This window comes from Falco naumanni, chromosome 8 (genome assembly GCF_017639655.2).
Source record: "Falco naumanni isolate bFalNau1 chromosome 8, bFalNau1.pat, whole genome shotgun sequence".
NCBI lineage: Eukaryota > Metazoa > Chordata > Aves > Falconiformes > Falconidae > Falco > Falco naumanni.
The window spans coordinates 29,809,836-29,830,834 of NC_054061.1; the positions used below are offsets into that span (position 1 = coordinate 29,809,836).

At 38.8% G+C, this 20,999-nt stretch overlaps 1 protein-coding gene across 2 annotated transcripts in view; it reads right to left on the minus strand.

Annotated features, from left to right (window-relative positions):
• Positions 1-20,999, minus strand: part of MGAT5 (alpha-1,6-mannosylglycoprotein 6-beta-N-acetylglucosaminyltransferase) — a 132,327-nt gene that overhangs the window by 13,467 nt on the left and 97,861 nt on the right. For both annotated transcript variants that reach the window (XM_040603513.1, XM_040603512.1), the window contains 3 exons: positions 12,359-12,508; positions 4,835-4,981; positions 201-317 (listed from right to left, as the gene is read on the minus strand). In XM_040603513.1, the coding sequence (XP_040459447.1) occupies positions 201-317; positions 4,835-4,981; positions 12,359-12,508 (414 nt within the window). The remainder of the gene's footprint in view (positions 1-200; positions 318-4,834; positions 4,982-12,358; positions 12,509-20,999) is intronic.

Consider the following 20,999-nt stretch of genomic DNA (forward strand, 5'->3'; position numbering starts at 1 on the left):
CTTGACTGATCCAGTACTAAAACATGATAATCAGATACCACAGATATGTAATAACAATTTCCCTCCCCCCGCCTCCCCTGCTCCGTATCTTACCACAGTGCAGTACTCTGCTTTAATTAGACTAACATCAGGAAGCACTCTATATGCAGCACACAATATACCCACAAGTGCTGATGACAAAGTGAGGACACATTTCTCACCTTTTGATTCAAAATTGATTTCACAGCCTTCTCAACTTCAGAAAGATCATTGATGTCTACAGTCCAGACATGGGGCTTCCCAATGTAAACTTCAGCATAGGGATGCTGAGACGTCAACTGAAAGGAAGAAACAAACAATACTGGTAAAAATTAATGTGTCAGGCTATCATTCCCTCTCACCCTCTTCATCATTTTGGACGAAATGCACTAGGCTAATACAGGAATTCAGCTAGGAAAACAGTAAACGTCATTCGTTCTAAATTATCTTTCAGATATTCTGTGTTGAAATATAGAGAGTGAATTTAGTTGGAAAACTGAAAATCAGATAATAACACAGATCACAAGTAACATCTATGCACCTCTAATTTGTGGCTTTGATCCTCTTAACAACCCACATCAGAGAAGACTTGATGCTTACTGAAACTACTTTTCAACATGACCCTGCTTCTCCACGCCGCTCTCTTTTTCACAACCCATAATTGCTACTAGTCCTGGTTAGACCTGCATGACTCGCTTCAAGAGATGTCATCCTCATCCCATCTCAACTTCAGACAATGTCCTCACCCTGTTTCTCCTTCGAATTTCAAACATTTCCAAGCTTCTGTGAACAGCAGCGAATAAAGATTCATTTCTATCACTTAGGATGAATTCTGACTCTCGCTGCTGATAGTACAAGAGCAACTTGACCTCAGTGTTTACTGTTGTTTTGCTCACCACTTTGTCAGAAAGCATATTCAATAAATACACAAGTAGATAACTAAGAAAAATCATATCAGAGATTACTTTCAGAACTAGCTGGACAGCACAAAGTAATTTTATGAAAGGCTGCACAGGAGTGAGAACAGGCAAATGAACACGCTGAGAGAAGCAAAAGCTGCGGAAGGGAGTTTTTCACACTAGCCTCACAAGACAATTGCTTCATAAATAAATACAAAAAACCTCCTACGGGACAAATTATCCATAGACAACTTTTATACAGCTGCCTGTTTATGCATGATACAAAGAAAAATCTAGAGCGTGCAAAAGATCTGAAGCAGCAAACTGCACCTGTTGGAGTCTTGTCCTGCACTAGGCATACACTGTACTTGAAACTCTTCCTCAATCAACGCAAGAAACTACTTTACAAAAATTTTGCCTATTGCATTTTGGTTGTGGACAAGAGAAGCCAGTCTTGTCATTATATCCGAGAGCAGTGCTCCAGGGGCTCTGGCTGCAGGGCATGGGGTGGTGAGAGCTCAGGGACTGCCTGGAGGACTGCGGCTGCTGGGCCAGGAACTCCGGCTGCTCCTGCCCACAGACAGGTCCCTGCACTCACCTGCAGCCCCCTGTGCTGTGCTCCCATCGGTGTATTTTAAATTCCTCCAAAAGCTCCAACACATCTCGAAGACTGACATATTCTAACCTTTTTTCGATAGTATTTCTACCGCTGCTGTATGGACTTAAACATTTGGGTTACCAAGACCGAGTTCCCAGGGCACTTCTGTCTGGACTTCAAATGGCCAAAGCTACATTCCTGCTGCTTTCAGTAATAACAAAAAACCTACTGCACCTTTAAAACTATGAACGTAACACAGAGCTCTAAATTCCACAAAGCTTTAGGAATCATGCCTTAGACCACTCTTTCTCTACTGTCTCAGACAAAACAGCAATGTTAAAGCCAGATCTGATCTGGAAGATGAACTACTAAACTTCTCAGACTAGTAGCTGTTGTATTAAGAGTAACATACTTTTATTGCACCAATTATTCTCCACCTATATTCTCAAAAAATATTAAGACTATTTCCCAATACTGAAATGCTTTAATTAGCCAAGGTTTAATGTTTCAGATACTCAGGAGATACTCCCTCTGCCTATAATTAAAATCTGTAAGAATTCTTATAAATAGATTTGGAATTCATTTCTGATTTCAGGTCTTTTTTCCTTCCTAAAAGCATAAAATGAATGAAACCACACCCACCAAATACACATTTCAACTAGATTTAGCATAGAATGTCTTCTTGTTTTCTTTTGGGGACAGGGTAGAGGGAATGGGAAAAAAATATTGGTACAAAACAAGCTGCTTGAAGGTAATTTTCCCCCCCCCTGCCTCTTTCCCCCAGCAAAATCATGTCCCAAGATAAAACAACTGCTAAGCTAAAATGAAAATTGTCATTTTCAGGTTTTGTACAGATACTTTACTACAGAACTCCATCTTTGGGGTAAAGGGGAAACAGTTAACTCCCCCCAAACCCAGTAAATTCTACCTAGGACAAGAGAGAAATAGTGACTTACAGTGGTTACTTTACAACAGTACTGAACACAGGCTTTATCTTCAGATTCATCTATGGATAATCAATTTGCAGAACCAACAAGCTCTTGTTGTTCTCCATCAACACTTGAAAAAACTGAAACATTTACTGACTCTTAATCCCAAAGAACAAGCACATGGATTACTGGAAATCGGATCTAAATGCAGTTGTGAAAATCAGTTAGAGAAAAGGTTACTCTCAGGATAGCTCAGCAGAGCATGTGAACCCAGTAACATTTGTGAATAACGTTCATTATATTATTTTGTACTAAAGCAGTCAATAGGGATTATTTTTCTGTGCAAGTCAGGTTCACAGCCACGTGCCAGTGGGGCTTAGCATGGCATTCCAAGCACTAAAATTCCGAATAAAGAGTTAGGTCGGTCCAGATTATTTACTGAGTCTGACCAGTTACAGCATCTGCGTACAGAACAACTGGAAATGGAACAGTCAAGCGACCCACAGAAGAAAAGCTTTGAAAGGTGCCATGCCCAAGGAGAAAGTTCAAACAGACTTTTCCCTCATTACTGCCATCTCCTTTGTTGGCAATGCAAACTGTGAGAAGGCGCGAGTCTGAACTCATGTCCTGTACGAGCTGAATGTATAAGAGGCTGAAAGGCAATTAGAGTCCTGGATCATAAAATCATAAGGAATTTATGTTCCTGGTTTAAAACAGGAAACTGTCTTTTGCTTATCAGCTAGCTGGTGCTGATCAGTACACAATTTATATATCCAAGTGTAAACTTGAACTGAGAAATATAGCTGTGCAAGGTTCTCATTGTCTGTTACCAAAAGACTTTCCCTTCAGCTAAGTATGTAAAGAAAATACATTTATACACACCTATGAACAAGACACGGTCACAGGCAAAAAGTACTAATGTCAAAAATGGCCACGTGACCGTTAAATGCTTGCAAGTGGTATAGGCTACACTTTACCTATTCCAAAGTCAGTGCCAGGATGAGGGGCGAGTTTACTTAGCCTCTTTTTTCTCCTACTAGAGCTAAACACAAACTGGCTGTTTTGAAAGCTTGAGGTTTGGTTTTCCTGTTCTCTTAAAGAGTCAGTTCTCTAAACATCTTCAGTGTTTAACCACAAACACAGTGGGCTGTGACCATTAACAACATAGCTCAACAGTGCCTTGAGCAGGTCTTTTCTGGAGGAACAAAAACCCTATCCTAAAACATACACACAACTACTCACTAATGCCATTTTTATAATTTACTTAAACATCTTTTTACTTCCTGCACAGTACACAGTAATGTTTGTTTCTTCAACAAAATAAAACCACTCTCAAATGACACATCACGTATCATATGACATGATCTGTTCCTTGGCAGAACATCAGGTTTTCAAGAAACTTCAGTTTACGATCTATCAATAAGAAGCAGCAGAATATACACATGAGGCAAAACTAGAGGTAAAGCTTAACAATATGTTAATGAATAAACTTGGTTTTTCTACAAAAGTAAGGACTGATAATCCCATCAATGGCTAAAGAAAACAACAGTTGCACACCTTTTGCAATAAACAGTGAACATTCGAGAGCAGCCCTGAGGAGAAGGACGTTGGGAGCTGTTGGGTGATGAGAAGTTCAACATGACCCAACAATGTGCACTCGCAGCCCTGAAAGCCAACTGCACCCTGGGCTGCGTCACGAGCAGCGAGGCCAGCAGGGCGAGGGGGGGATTTCTGCCCCTCTGCTTGGTGCTCAGGAGACCCCACCTGGAGTACTGTGTTCTGCTCTGGGGCCCCCAATGTAAGCAGGACGTGGACGTGTTGGGGTGAGTCCAGAGGAGACCACGAAGATGATCAGGGGGCTGGAGCAGCTCTCCTGGGAAGACAGGCTGAGAGAGTTGGGGCTGTTCAGCCTGGAGAAGAGCAGGCTCCGGGGAGACCTTACAGCGGCTTCCAGTGCCTACAGGGGCTGCCAAGAAAGCTGGAGAGGGGCTTCTTACAAGGGCGTGTAGTGATGGGACGAGGGGGGATGGCTTTAAGCTGGAAGAGGGGGTAGATTCAGATTAGAGATAAGGAAGAAATTCTTCAATGTGAGGGCGGCGAGGCGGTGGGCCAGGCTGCCCAGAGCAGCTGTGGGTGCCCCATCCCTGGCAGTGCTCCAGGCCAGGCTGGATGGGGCTGGGAGCAGCCTGGGCTGGGGTGGTGGTGGTGGTGGGGTGGTGGGGCGGTGGGGCGGTGTCCCTGACCGGGGCAGGGGGGTGGAACTAGATGTTCTGTAATGTCCCTTCCAACCCAAACCATTCTATGAAGCATGCAGTTTTTTCTATATTGTGTTACTAAAAAAAAATATCACAATTTTCAATAAAGAAATGAACAAGCTTGAGAAAGCTTACCTCTCGGAGTGTTGGTTTGCCTTTGAAAAATTCCGTGTTTTTGCTACTTTTTGGCGGGTTAAATCTTAAATTTAGAAAAGCACATCCATTAGCAATAGCTTCTAAAGGAGCCGGCCCTTCGTATGGAAATCCAAGACCAACAAATAGCTGAAAAATAGAAAACAAGGACTATCTTAGTTTTTGTTCTTTACAAAAACTGAAATGTAAGAGCTAACTTAAAATAAACAATAACATATCCTAAATGTACCAGCCTAAAAATAATGTAGCATTAAAAAGAAAATGGGAAAAACTCAGCAGCTCACCCCCTCCTACCCAAGCAGTAACAGAATGTCCTGTAAAAGACATTTGACAATAATCTGTAGTAAACTGTGGTGTTTTTTCACAGAGCTGAGGCAACAACAGACCCTTTCAGTAATTTTTTTTGGGAAAAAAAAAGTCATTTGGTGGTTTGATTGATGTTGAAATAAAACTGCTGGGTCTCTCTCGCAGGTATGGGCTTTACTGCAGCAACCTCACTGAACAGCTACGCTACTGTCTTCCCTTCTCCCACATCAGCTAACCGGCTGGTTCTGCCAACATGCACACACTCCTGGCCAACTGATTAAGTCTTCTAATTAAAACGGTAGATGGCAGCAAACAGCAGCTGAAGACACCGTACTTGGGCAGCAAGAGTTTGCATAGGATTAAGAAGGTTCAACGCCCCCAAGGTAAATTGAAGGAGAAAAAATTTATTACAAAGCTATTCTTACACCAGCTGAGATTACAAGTGCTCTAGAAAAGGCAGTGCTTTTCTCCCTTGTAAAGAAATTCAATATTTTTTCAGAGTTGTCTGGCTTTTATGTGGATCTTGACCCCTTTCCTGGCTGAACATAATTAAAACCCTTGAATTAAATATAGGATTCTTCACCTTTATTTGAATGTGTGTGTATAACAGGAGGATTACAAGCTGTGATTTGTAACAGCAATTTCTCAGCACTGCTGCATGACTTAACATATATAGACAGCCACTGCTTTTTTCAAGAGAATAAAAAGCAATCTTCATAACTATTAGAATCATGTATTCAGGATGTAGGTATTAAAAGAAGTCAAATTATACTATCCTGCATTAAATTTTCTGCAAGATGGAAACAAATCCTAGTAACAGAAGATTCAAAACCGATGGCCCTTTCTAGGAGCTGATCTTAACACCGATGCATAAACCTGTAGTCAGTACTGTGCACAGACATTGCCAGGCACTGCAGCATCAATTCTCTCCAACCTATGGCAACAACAGTATAAAATCCTGATTTGGCTCATTTTAAAAATAATATTAACGCTTCTCAGCATAGTTGAGGATGTACAATTTTCACTGCATGGAGCTGAATATTGTTATTTCAGTTTTCAATTTTCAGGTTAAAAAGGTTGCCTACTTGCAAAAACTTTCTTGGCTATCTTGCAGATTTAAATCTTAAATAAAACTCTCCAGTGGCTGAGAAAAAAAAAACAACACCAAAAAAACAACAAAAAGAGAGAGATCTGAAAGACTATCTCCACCACAGATTATCTCAATGTAGGGTTTATATATGGCATAAGATACCTTACCTCTTAGTTAGAAAAAATATATACTAAATTTCATCTCAAAAGAGGCTTAATTTAAAGAAAGGTAATCTCTTGAAAATAATGAACTATGGACATTAAACCATTTAATGCAATCTGCACACATAATGTTATTTATTTAAACTACTCCTTAGTTCAGGCAGAAAACCAGCTGAGACCCAGCAATTAAAACCATCTGAAGTATCAATTCTCCTACGGTCCTGTGTTTGTCTGTTATGTGCAGAATGCTGGTTTGTTTGCTTAGTTTTTAAGTTTTTTAATAATCTGCTGCTGTGCACTGCTGAACAGTTCTGTGTCTGACTGATCCGTTTATTTAGGAGGAAACTCCATCGGGAAAGAAACATGGTTTTATGTTTTGACAGCGCAGAGCACACTGTCAACACTTAATCTATAATAAATAGCTTACCACCTGTTTCGCATCCATTTTCCAACCTTACCTCTAAGCAGCACCATACCTTTGAAGAAAGAAGGAAGGAAGGATGGATGTCTGATTGCATGTCTATGTGCTGCCTGTTGGCCCGAGGTTGCAGCCTGGCTCGCAGCTGTCTGCAGCCCCCGCCAGCTCCTTCTATCAACCCTCAAAAATCTTCTACCACTCTCCATCACATCATCACCAGGTCAGCTGAAATTCCCAAACTGAATCTAGACTCTGCTCCTGAAAATCGTCCTTTATTAACGTTCCTTAGTTAGGGAGCTATTATTTTTTTTTAGTATAAAGAGGAACTGAGAAAAATCAGCAAAACTGAGGAATATCTTAACTGCCCCACCCAAGAAAGTCACATTCATTATGATTCAGAATGCAAGCAACACAGGTCATTTTTGTATCTTATTCTTCGGATACTCTAATTTACTAAACCTTTGAATTACCTGCGACTTATTTCCAGAAAGGCTAAAACAATCTGTCAAGGTAATTCCTAGAAGTATGCAAAAAAATATTGCAAGCCACTATGTAAAAAGGAAGCAGGGAAGGAAAAGAAAAAAAGAAAAAAGCAGAAATAACAAGCAACAGTTTTCAGGTCCGAGTGAAGCAAGCATCCACTTGCAGCAGAGCTGAGGCTGTGTGAAAGACTTTCTGCCACAAACCGGTAAAGATTTACAACAGGCTGTGTTTCCACTATTTTGTGATACAAATATACGCTGTTGCCTCCACCACGTAAGGTGCTGACTATGGCTTTCAGGGTACTCTCTTACTGGATGCTATGTCTGGTAACACAGGCCACTGTGGAGAGGCACCTTCACCCTACGGCTGAAGATCTATAATGCAAAACTCCAGATCTGACAACATTGCTAATGTAACTGCGGGTACACACAGTTCAAAAATGTTAGCCATGATCTTGTTTTGTTTGCTGCAGCAGAATTGCTATGCAAAGTAGAATTCTTTTATGCTTTACTGGTTGATTAGTGCTTGAAACCATTTCATTTTCTGTATGTGAGCATTTTTCTCAGCTTCCAAATGCTTTTGAAAGCCAGAACTGCTATTTTTCATACAGTGCTTTCAGTGGGCACATGCCACAGTAGGCTATGTATGCTAATGCCCCATATGATGTGATGATTGCCAGCAGGTGTTTACAGTATAGAAGTATTATCTGAAGGAGATAACAGCGAATACAGATGTAAAATGATCATCGCAACAGCGGTGTGGTTTGGGTTTTTTAAAACCATTTCCTTGTTTGCAAGGTCTGCTACCCAGGTGGGTCTGTGCCTGTAAGGTCTGCAGGAATCAAAAAAGGGAGTTCGTATCTGCAATCTCACCTTGCATAAAACAGGTGTTGAAACCTTTAAGCACAAATACTTTGGTTTTCATAAGAAAGGCTCCTCAGGAACCTTTTCTGCCTTTGCAGTGAACTGAACCCCTGGTTTGGAATTTCGGGCTTTTGAGTTGGCCAGCAATCACCAGACCAGCCATTCTTTTCTGATTGTAACGTAAGCAGCCCTTCTTCCATGGTGCAGTAGCTAAGTGGAGAATTGCCTGACGTGAAAAGCGCTTCACAATCAGTCCCGTGAAAAAACAGGCTGGTTTGGTTTTGTTTTTCGGAAACCACTGACTTTCAAGCTGACACTCAACAATTTATTTGTGGAGTTTACGGCACTAGATCGGACTATTATTAAAATGAGTACTTGAGCAAACAGTCTTTCTGAATTATAGCCAAAAGTATAAAATAAGGACTGAATGTTTTACTTCACTGACACTAATTCAGACTATCTGAATATTTAAGAGAAAAAAATCATATTCCAGAGACTAAATGCTATAGCTTCATAAACAGGAGTGTTTATCTCCTCCTTTTCCCCTTTCTAACATTACTGCACTTTATCTAATTTATTCTGTCAGGTCGGTAGATTTATCACCACTTCTGTATGCCTTCTTACTGAACTTATATATTCTCTTCTGAACTACAGAAAGAGAAGCGTAGCAAAGGTTAACTATCTTGATGTATTTTTCTCATGAATATAAAAGAGTTTCTGGAAAAGTCAATCCTTTTGGGATTGAAGCAACTTTAGAATAGAATCACTAGTTAATGACTTTTCAGCTGATTTTGTGAAGCGTGTGGAAGTAAAAAATATATTACTTCATAAAAGGCAGCATGAAAAAAAAAGTTTGTTTTCCTATTCCTGCTTATCCAACACTGCAACAAGATTTTTCTCTGTCTAAACAGAGTGTTGCTCCTACTTTTATTAATCGCCATTCAGAAACTGTAAATTCCACTTAGTAAAAGAATCTGAATTCCCTCAAAAATTCACAGTGACTTGAAGTAAAAAGTTGCATCTGAAACTTTCTCGAAGGGAGGACTATTTGTCAAGAATTCAGTACTGGTTCTTCCAAGAGAGTCTGGTCCAACTCCCCCAGCTGCCCACTTGGCAAGAAGCCACCTAAGTTGGCAGCAAGGCTGCCAACTTGCCTACCCTATTTTCCTCTGACGTGATGAATGGCTTTACATCTTCTCATTAGGAACTGTTGACATGTCTTGTTTTTGTCATGCACTACACAGCTGAACTAGCCATGATGAATCTCAAACAGCCCCCTCCTGCTTGGAAAACGCACTTATTCTGAAATGCATTGCTTTATAGTACATACCAGAATGAAATGGCAGCTGCATGCTTTTGAGAAGAGCTAGGTCCTATACCAGCTACTGCAGAGAGACCAAATAGATTTTAGGAATGCAAAGCTCTGATCGAGAATCACGACTGAGCCATCACCTACTGGTATTTTGCTGTCCAAGGGCAAAAAGAACCAGTGCAACACAAACCCACACTTCTGAGTACAAACTGTGTGATTTGTTAAATTATTATTTACCTCTGACTTGCTGAAAACTAGATCATTTGTCAGTTGACCTAATAAAAACTTGCTAACACAATGTTGAAATCACAAGCAATGGAAGACAATCCTTGCCCTTGGGTATCAAAACATATGTTTAGGAAAAGAAAAAAATCTGAAAGTTTCTGGAAGCTTAAAGACAAAGGTTGTTGCCTGGAGACAACAAACAGGCTAGATGGTTCAAGTGAGCATTGTACCTACAGATGCTACTGTCCCGGAGTTACGGCTCCGATTATTCACATACTTTAAGCACACTGATTGTCTAGTGACAAAACCCCATAACTAAATTCATTACAGGGCTCTGGTCATGTTGCCTAGCGATTAAAGTGATTATGGTTAAAAAGTGTCCTTGAACATCAGTGGATGCACGTGCACACATACACTCAGGGCACAAAGCTCCCATTCAAGTCAGCTTGATTTCTGTGGAAAACCTGCACTTCTTTTAGCAATTCAATCCATGATCTATTTGATACTAACACAATTGACCTACACAGGCAGCAGATGGCTGGCAGAGACAGGTGAGTGGTGTTTTATGCTAAGCTACATTCAAGTACTGTCTTTTAAAGGATATCAAAACCTGAAACTGTGTTAGAGCAAGTACATCTGTTGATCAACACTGAGAGGCAACCATCTGCTAAAGCAGGACAGTGTACCTATGAGATACTAAGCACCAGCTAGCAAAAAAAAAAAACAACCCAAAACCCACCAACACAAAAATCTGCCTCCAACTGAAAAAGTCTAAAGAAATTACATGATAAACCTCAGTTTCCACTTTCAATCTCAGGATGCTGCTGTTTCACCTTCTTCTGTTAAACTAGACATAATGGAACAATATTAAACTGGAATAATAACTGAAATCCATGATGCCGTAAGTCATATTTAATTTCACATCATTTGTTGCAACATCAGAAATACATTGCAATCCCATTTGCCTGACAATAAGTATTAGAAGAAACTGATGGACTCCTAACTGCTATCATCAGGTCTAAGCTTTGTTAGCCTGGCTGCACCATGAATAAATAACTTTCTTAAAGGAAAACACATATTTGCAAATCTGCTACCAAAAGTTCAGAAAAGCCATACGAAAATACTGCTTGCAGACTTAATAAAAAATGTTTGTTAAGAAAGGTTGTATCAAAAAGATGATATGATAAAAAGAAGGCTTGATGACCCTGAGACAGGGTTCTGAAACATACTGATACATTTCTCTGTGCCATCTACCAAGAAATGCAGCAAATTCTCAAAGGACTTCCACCAATGTTAGCAAGAAAAAAAACCCCAAAACCTAACGTAAAACAGCAGTACAGTAAATCATTAAAATCTAAAATTCTCATAGGACTCTGAAAACAATACAGCGTAGATCCATGCTTTTCAAAAAAATACAATTTGTGAAAAATAAGCAACTTACTGACCTTGGGAGTACTTCAGAATCACAAGATAGTTATCTTCCATCTGATACTGCAATTACCAGTCAGAGCCCGAGCGTCACTAGCCTGGCTACCTCATGTCACAAACCCCGTAACTGCACTGCGCTGAGCAGCAGAATATGCATGTATCAACTTGAATTGTCCAAAATTCAATGTGTCTTTCTAGTGCATCTTAAAGCACAGTAAATATAACCGATAACAACGAGATGAGCTATACTTCATATTGAAAACCAAGATTTTTAGTGTTAATACACGCAAGATGGCTGATAAAGAATTAGAGGAAGACTTAGTCAAACATAACCATACTGTACTTCGTACATTGTAAGGACTTCAGTAATCCTATATAAAGCCTACTAGCTTATTTTACTATTCCAGTGAACGGAACATTTATTTTTTTCATGAGGAAGTTACTGTTTGTGCTTGGGGTTATTACACTGTCACTATCCTTCCCACATTAGTATTATGATTAACACAGTGATTTCATACTCTACACAGGCAAAGCTGTGTAATCTCAGTATTATCTGTGACGAAAGTAAATGTTGACTTTTCATCTGCAACATTATGTGTATCTGTATGCATCAAGTACACACACAGTGGTTGCCTTTAAAAAGTCATAATTTGCCAACAGCTGTCACACAGAGATGTCAAATTACCATCATTTTCCCAAATATTTCAAAAAGGCGACCTCTGCAGTAGTGTGGGAAGACTGGGAGGCACTTTCTTTTTTCTTTTCTTTTTTTAATAGACTCGCCTGTAGAAGTGCACAGCAAGAAACTATCAACAATGGGGAGTAAGTGATGCAGTTCCACACATTTTGCTGATTTTAAACACACAAACCACTTCTTTCACCAACTGAAAGTTAAACATCCAATTTAAATGTAATAACTGAAGTGCTTTAATGTTGTAAAGAGCCACAGAGATTATGGGAATGACACAGAAAATCCCACAAAGCATTCTAACCACGAGGACAAAAGTTTATTTATTTCAATGTATATACTATCCTTTTATCTTGAGTTCCCGTGACTGTGGGGCTACAGGCAAAACACACTCTTTTGCTCTCTCTCTCCACAACTGAAGTAGATGAAGGAACTGAACGGCAAATGAAGTGCTTGGGTTTTTTGTGAAATACATGCACTTCAGACACTGTCTGTAGTTATTTCCGCCACTACTCCTTCTTGACAAACTTACTTTGGTTTCTCTCAGTAGAAACTGCAAATCCCGCCCGCTGAGTATGCCATGGTTTTTTACATAGCCAGGAATATAAATGGTGCTTGTCCCATGAACAGTTCCATGGACTTCCATATACGTGTGGATGATGTCCAGATAAGCCTTCTTATCCTGTAATAGCAACAATAAAATATTTTCAGTCTTTACACATTTCAAGCTGCAGTGTTCAATCACAGCTGGTTTTTTATTTCCTGTACCACAAAAGCCAGAAAAAGTAGTTCACTTATTCTTATATGATTTCTGTAATATTTGATCTATTGTTACATTATTACTTTTATTTTCTACTAGATTGGAAGAGAACTGCAGCTTTTTTATTCATAGTATATGCATAAATAAATCAATACCAAGGTTTTATTCATTTCTATTTGGACAGGTCACCATGAGATAGCTGTAATCTCAGCATGCCTGAACAATACATGGCCTGAAAATACTAAAAAAAACCCAACAAACCAAACATTTAAATATCACATTCTCACTGGTTTTGTCAGAAATGCAAAAAATTAGTTGTTGTTGATCTTTGTGAAGAAAAGGGTGAATCTTGCTTTGGTAAAATGCACTCTTGCCAACTGAATAACTGAGTACACATCTTTATCTAAATACCCAGTATCCGAGTCCCATGAGATACCTACAAATATTCCACTTCCCTAATGTTTTAAAGGTATTTTGGAATAGACCCAGAAGAGTAATGGTTTTAGGTTCACATGAAGAAAAAAAAAAAAAAAGAAAAAAAAAGTACACCATTTTAGTTTGCAAACAAGAATTACTTTAATTTTCAGTGCCATATGTTTTTTGAGATGTAAAGACTACTAGCATTCCAAAAGCAATTAGCTGTAGACTGTATTTACAGCCAGTATGCAGCACAGATCAAAGAGACTTTCCCTCAATATTTGCACATTAGCCTTAGTAATAGCTCTAAAATCAGGCTACAAGTTTCTATACTTCTTGGCAGCAAGAGAATTTTTCAAGAATTCTACTTTCCCTCACTATTTTTGTCACGTAAATCCTGTACGCTGTGCCTCCACAGCCCTGCGTGAAAGCTGGCCAACAATTTTACTGAAGTTCATTCAAAGGGCAAGTAGACTGGTGAAAATTCTGTCTTTTCAAATCTTGGAGGAGCAATAAGGTTATCAGGCCTAGATGAATGACCACTATCGCTTCTTAAAACATCCTTGCTAAACTAACTGTTCGTATATGTTCGAGTACACAGGGTATTTCATGTCACATAACAACTGGCTTCTGGCTTTAGCTTGCCCTGCTGGTGACACCGCTTGTGATGAAGTGGATTGCCGGCCTCATTATGTTCACCCCGTTCTGGCAGCTGCGCCAAGGCTACACCAGTCAGACAATGTCCTGGGCTAAGTATTATATAAAACTGCCAACAAATGGAGACAAATGTGCTTTCTTGCTGGATGCGGCTGCCGTTATTGTTAATTAACACAAATTTTTTTAAAAAACTAGAAGCTTGCTGCATTTTTTATTTTCCCTTTTACTTCAAATTGGAATTACTCTGAAAGACATGTTCTTATTATTTGTAAAGTATCATAATTAGAAACTGTTGAGAAGCTCATGTGCTTTGTCAAAAGAAAATCCATTATAGTACTTTCTCTTTGCAAATGTGCAGGAGAAATACAGATGGGAGTAGCCGAGTCTTGTTTCCAGAACGCAGCAGCGCTCTGTTGCTAAAGGCATACCTTAATCCTGCCTGCCTGGCGTTTAGTACAGAGCCTGTGAGCTAGGCTGTAGTGTTCTGCATGGGAAGAGCAGACGATGAAGCACAGGTACTACTGACGTGATCTGCCTATAGCAAGAACACAAACACACTTGCCTCAGATTTTACTGGCTCGTGTCACATAAACTGATGACATGAATGCACTCTAACTCAACTGACTTTCTGAAGAAAACAACCCAAACCCTCAGAAAACAATCACTGCTTGACTCCCTCATTCACTTTGAGTCAAAAACATCTGCTTTCATAATCATCTATAAAGTACCATAAAAATACCATTAGCTCCTTACACTTTACAGGAATCTCACTAACATTTGTCTCCTCCTGTATTTCAGTCATCTTGAATTTCCATATTCCTTGTAGGAAAGTGTAGTATCAAAGCCTATACTGTAATAAGCCACTTTGCAAAAATAATCAGGACACATAATTCCACTCTAAACATTAAAAACATTGAAGTAGAAAATGAGAGAGTATAAATACGGCATTTATAAATAGAAAGGCTACAAGTAAATAAATCAAGAAATGTGATTTGCAAACCAAAGGTCAGCATTCCTTCAACTGTTAATCCACTTCCTGAGTTTCCTTGCTTGGCACAGATAATAAGTATCTTTTAGTCTTAAATCATTTAACAGTAAACTCCAGATTTTTACTTTCTCCAAAATGAATTCAAAGAGAAAAGATCATGGGCTGCTGGCTAGTAACGCAAAATCAACATTCTCTGCAGAGTTTGTATCAGCCCGCACTATTCACCCATATCTGCTGTTCAAACTGCAAATCTAGACTTTAAGCATGAAAGATAAACACATCCAAAAAAAAAGCCAATTATTTTTCCTCAGCATCAAAATGGAAGTGTAAAGGTAAGTCACACAAACCTATTCTGAAACAATTTCAAAAAGATTTTCAGCAGCTAAAATAAACATGCTGTTCAGGAAAGTACTTTTTGTTGATCATTAACTGCAGAACTGTTATTACTGTTCATCAATTACTTCCATCTACTTTTGAAAGCATCATGATAAAGCTTTTCTCATCAAAGAAATCAAATGACAGCTGTCTGGTAAGTCTTTCCCTAGGACAATTTTGACAAGAAGACAGTCTGAAGGGCTGAAATTTGAAGTTTGGTGGGTGAAAAATTTAAGTATAAAAGCTACAAAAATATGATAGAAACATGATGCATTAAGAACTAAACTGTGCTTTTAGTAAATGGTGGTAATTAAGAGCTTTGCTTTACCACCAGTTTGTCAGTCAGATAATCACAGTATTTTGAAATTTTAGATCATTCAGGTACCCTCACAGAAGACTAGAAATTCAGCACTGAACTAAGCACCACATATTCGGAACTACAGGCCAACTACATTACAATAGAGCTTGATTCAGTCCTAAACCGGATTATGGGTTGAAAGTTCAAACTGCAAAATATATGTAAAACAGCCCATATACTCAGTCTTACTAACATTGAAAGAGTCAGAAGACAATGGTTTTATAAAGGTTGACAAAGGAAACTCAGAGAAGTAAGTACTGGGATAGATTTTGTGTATATTCTAATGCATACAATTAAGTCTAGAAGTCCTAACATCTGCTTATTTGCCAAAGTGTCAAGTCCAAGGTAAGCCAAAATCCAGTGTATACGCAATGTATAACAATTGAGATTGTCACATAAACTTAAGATTGGAAAAACCTCTTTTTGAGAGCTGTCACAGTCTTAAAGACTTTTCAAGACATCCTTGAATAATGAAAATCTTGTCCACTGATGAACTAGAAGACATGCTGGAGAATTCAACGTACAACAATATTAAGAGAGTTAAATAGATACAGTGTTTAAATTAACATTTTTACAGTGGTAAATCACATAGAATAGATGATGTCTCTTGGAGATCACATAAAAAATTTCAATCTGCTAGCCATGGAGTACTTAATGCAGAGTATTAGATTTATAAATGGATCTGGAGAGGATTCAGTGATTCGTGAGTAACAAGTGTGAATTCTACACTGAGCAAATTATCTTAAATAAAGTGTTAACTACATAACCATATAAACCCAATAAAATTACAACACTCGGTTCTCTCTGTACAAGGAAATCCTCTCGTACCAAACTGACAGTGTACTCTGAAGAAGCCAACCAGCATGTAGAAGTTCTTTAAAAGTCTTTAAAGGAACTAAGTCTCTTTGGGATAGAATGGAATCACTCTTATGAATGAATAGTCACCATGTGAAGAGAGAACAGAGAAGTGACAAAGTGTGCAATCAATACATACTATTCAGAGTAGCAAAACTGAAACTAACCTCAAAATGTTGGAGCAAAATATGACAATACTGAACACTTGGGGTTGCAAAGCTTTTGAAAAAGCTCCCTCAATAATCTAAGGGACTGAGTGACTAGGAAACAGAATGATCCATAAATTCAATATAAACAAAGTGATGCACATGTTGAAAACCAGTCCTTGCTTCACATATGAATAATGGACCTGAGCTAACCTGCATCACTCAAAAATGAAGACTTTACATATTACTACAACATGATTATGGTCCATGGAAAAAAGAAAAAAAAAATCAGTCCAAAGTTCAGTAGCAGTCAGTCCACCCACCAACCAAGTAAATGATGGGAACTATTTAGAAAGGAATCGAGAAATAAAGATAATATCATTGAGCTGTTCTATAACACCACAGTTCTCTCCCTCCCTTCTTGAACACTGTTGCATTTCTGAGATGAGTAAGAAGGATCCAGGCTTCTGAATTTCCACTGTTACCTACAGAAACCTGTAACTGTAATTCATTGACGATTCTTCAGCTTGGAAAAGAAAACTTGGCAGAATATGAAAGAAGTTTACAAAACTGTAACTGGCATAAAGAACATGGATGGTGACTGACTATTCATAATGTCAAAGGAAGTCAAACAAAGCTAGCAAGAGGCAGTTTAGAAAAACCTCAAAGTTAATGATTCCTCTTGCAACAGGTCAGAGATTTGAGGGACTCCATGGCAGTGAACATTGTGGAGGCAAAAAAGTTTGCATAAGTTCATGATCGGAAAGTGCTTTGAAGTCATCTCTTACAGAGATCTCAAAAGTGTGTCAGCAGTTTATCAATAGACAGATTCAGAAAATAAGCCCCAAAAACAAGCTGGAAAGAGAGAATATGCAAAGGAAGTATCAAGTAACTTTGCCATGCTTCTGCTCTTCCCTGAACATCCATTTGGTTTCCTTGTTAGGCAGCTACCACATGTATCTGCTTAAAGTACACATTAGCGCAAAATATATACATGTATTAATTTGCACATACATAATCTTTGCATAAAGAATGAATAAAACATCTCAGTAAACACTCGGGTTCTTCAAAATCCTGCTTATTCAGTTCCCTGTCTTCATCTTTATTTTATTTGTCATCTCTTGCAGTTCTTCATCCACAGTTTTCTCCTTTGTGTTTTTTTTTTTGTTTGTTTGGGATTTTTTTTTGTTTTTCACATGGAGGTTTTTGAAAAATTTGACAAGTGTTCTGTAATGTGCGCTACCACCTGACCAGGAATTTCCTGTCCTTTGAATGGAAATTTCCAGAACTAGCAACAAGACATACTTGTGCACTGTAAGTACTGAAGCAGGCAAGTGCAGGGGTGCAGAAGGAAACAGGAAAGGAGACCACAAGAAGAAAAGGTGGTGTTGTTTTTGTCATAATCAAATACTAGTAGATGACTGTGTTAATTGGTATTTTAAGACCCCACTCATTCATTTCACAGCTGCAGAGTTCTGCAAAACTGAAAGGTAACTATTCATGGAAAACATGCTTTTCTCTCTTTTTTTCATAATAAATTCTAATTTTCCTAACAAATGTTGAAGAATAAGTCTTCAAAAGCGAACATGCACATATACTTATTTACCACCTATAGCTGCTCATCTACTTTGCTTTACTCAGGTTTTTGATCTATACTTCTTTCAGAAGCAAAAGGTCAATTTCAGAAACGTTCCTGAACAAAACTGGCTCATTTCCATTTGTTACATGGCATAAAGCAGGACAGTGTTTCTGATGCCTGCTGACAGCAACTAGGGTAAGTTTTGATTGATAGATAAGCCATTGATAGATAAGCCCACAGTGCTGCTACACATTTGGAGGAAGAGGAAATAAAAATGCCACAAGTTTGTGCGTGTACTGACCACATGGGAGAGAAAAGGTGATAAAGATCTTTTTCTCCCTTTCCTTATGTTTCTTTTAGCTTAAAAAACATGAAATGAAACGTTCAGCCAAAGTATGTTGCTAAATATGAAGCTCACAAACCAATCGGAAGGAAGGGAAAAGGCAACGCTGCCAGCAGTGAGACACTGATCTCTGCACGTAACAGAACTATTCCTAGAAGTACAATTTTTCCTCTCTGAATTCTCCTCATTTTCTTGCTCCCACTTCATGCAAGAGGGCATACGATAAGGAAATTACATATGTCACATGGAGCTATAAAGGGGAGGTGTTAGTAAGAACAGCCTTGGTTATGTTGTGGTGGTTATGTTCTCCTGTTGAGAACAAGCTAAATGTAACCATCTCCCATTTCTGAGTTTTCAAACTTGTTATGCAGACAGCATACATTTTAGAAGAATGTCCATCTTGTTAAGTGGCATTAGTAACAAACTCACACATTATTTTGGCTTTAAATATATCAGTATTTTTAAGACAACTTGAATACACTGTAATATAATCTATTACAGCAATCATCATACAATTGTATGTTATGCATTTACAGCTATTTTCTGATACAAGCAAAATTCTGATTTCTCTCAGCACCCTACAAAAAAATACATAGCAAATAGTGTAAAAGTAATCTTGACTCTCTTTCTAGGATCAAGGACAGACGTATTGGAATAGTATGACAGGAAGTTGAAGGAAGAACAAAGAAAAGGCTTAGAATGAAACAGGAGCTAAGACAACATGAAGGGCTTCAAACATTCCCTTTTAATTGAAATGTGCTGTAATTAAAGTCAATTTTGATAATGGAGAGCATTCTAGGTTTCACTCACATTTTATTCATTCCTTCTTTTTCACTTAGGGAGAGATAGGGCTCCCTTTACTCTTTAGTACTGCCAGAAATCACAGAGAAAAACCGAAACCTTTGATTATAACACATCCAAAACTTGGGAAATGTTGCCCTCAACAGTTTACCTCTAAGAATAACCTTTAGAAATGCTGCAAAATTCTTTAGAGCCTCCTATTTGTAATCCTCAACCCACTTTAGACTGATTTAGTTATCAGAGGGAAGTAAACAAGATGTATCTTACTGTCTCTGAGCTTACAACCTTTCTGACCTCCAGCAAGATGTACTCAGACTTGCCCACAGTAATACGGGATGAATGCCACTGGTCTGAGGCCATGGGCTCACATCTTTTTCTTATCTGGCAGAGCTGACAGAAGTCATCACTGTATTCCTCCCACTGTTACTTGTCATGTTCATACCAGAGTTTAGCCCCATTGAATGACGTGGGAAGACAGAACACTGTAAGCAATCCATAATTTTCTAGCTACAATAACCTGGTTAGTGTACACAGTTTAAGGAGGTGGCCTGAGCTAGCGTCACCAACTCTGCCCAGACATGCAGCAGAGCTGGGAATATGGGGATTTCTAACAAAGATGAAATTACAAGTAATTTGGCAGCCTTATTTTTTATTTTTTTTACAAGCTAGCCAAATGCAGAAAATGACCCATGTCCATGGCTATATAAAACCATGATGGCAGTTAGCTATTCTAGTCTCACCACCGGGGAAAAAGGTCCTGTGCATACCTCAGCCCCATTTCAGCCTGCTTGGTTTAAAATCAAACACTTCCTTTGCAACTGCTGTTCCCCAAAAGCACCTCAGTCTGGGGACTGGAATGCTCTCCCCTCCACATTGTGCTTCTCTAATGACTTATCAAATCTAGCAGTGACATGTGTATTCTATGGCGATTACACTTTTTGTTAATTGGCCATGTTTGATATAAAGAAAAGGAGCAGGATAAATAGATTAGTCTGGTTCTGTACAAGATATGTACAAGCCATGGTGACAGATGAAAAGAGCACTGAACAGGGAAAATGAAGGAAACATGAAATAAGCAAATTACACAGACACAAGATTACTTCAGGCTTTCTGTTGATCACAAGAACAGGATTTTATCACTCCAGATAAGACATCCCACATTCTCACCGATACAAAGCCTATCTGCAGTGATTACACTTTACATACCAGTGCATATGGGCATGACTGAAGTTAAATCTGCAAGTTACAGTTTTAATGCGCTTGATGTTGCAAACATACAGTCATCATTTTAATATGGCCAGGTATTAAGTCGTACATCTTAGAAGAAAGAAGATGGGCAATACTAATAGAAATGGAGCAGTGACTTGAAAAGCAGCCGTCCTAAAAAAAAATGATACAAGGCTTTTGTTTGGGAAGTCATCTAAACATGAGCTCCTAATGGTGAAAAGGGGATATGCCTAACAATGCATAGAGTGTTTCCTTTTGATTTGGTGCTTGGACAGCACATGTGCCCTTTGCTAACATTCACATTTCAAGAGGAATGTGAATGATCTTGAAGTTCAGAGAAAACAGGCGCGTGAGAATACTTAAGAATTGGAAAGCACAAAGCTCTCAGTGGTTCAGCATATAGAGGCTTTTCAGGAGATGCCTACAGGTTACTTTGACCTCAACCTATATATTCCTGCAGGGAAACAGAACAGAAACATCACCAGTCGAGTAGCCAAAGTCTGTAACAGCTGCTAAGACTGGAAACTACCGTTTGGAAATCTGTACCAGAAATAATGCGAAGTCTTCAGGGAGAAGGCAATTATTCAAAGATTTAACCAGAGAAAGTAGTGGGATTTCCATAGTGTGCTATTTAAAAAATCAAGATTGGATATTCTTTTCCAAAAAG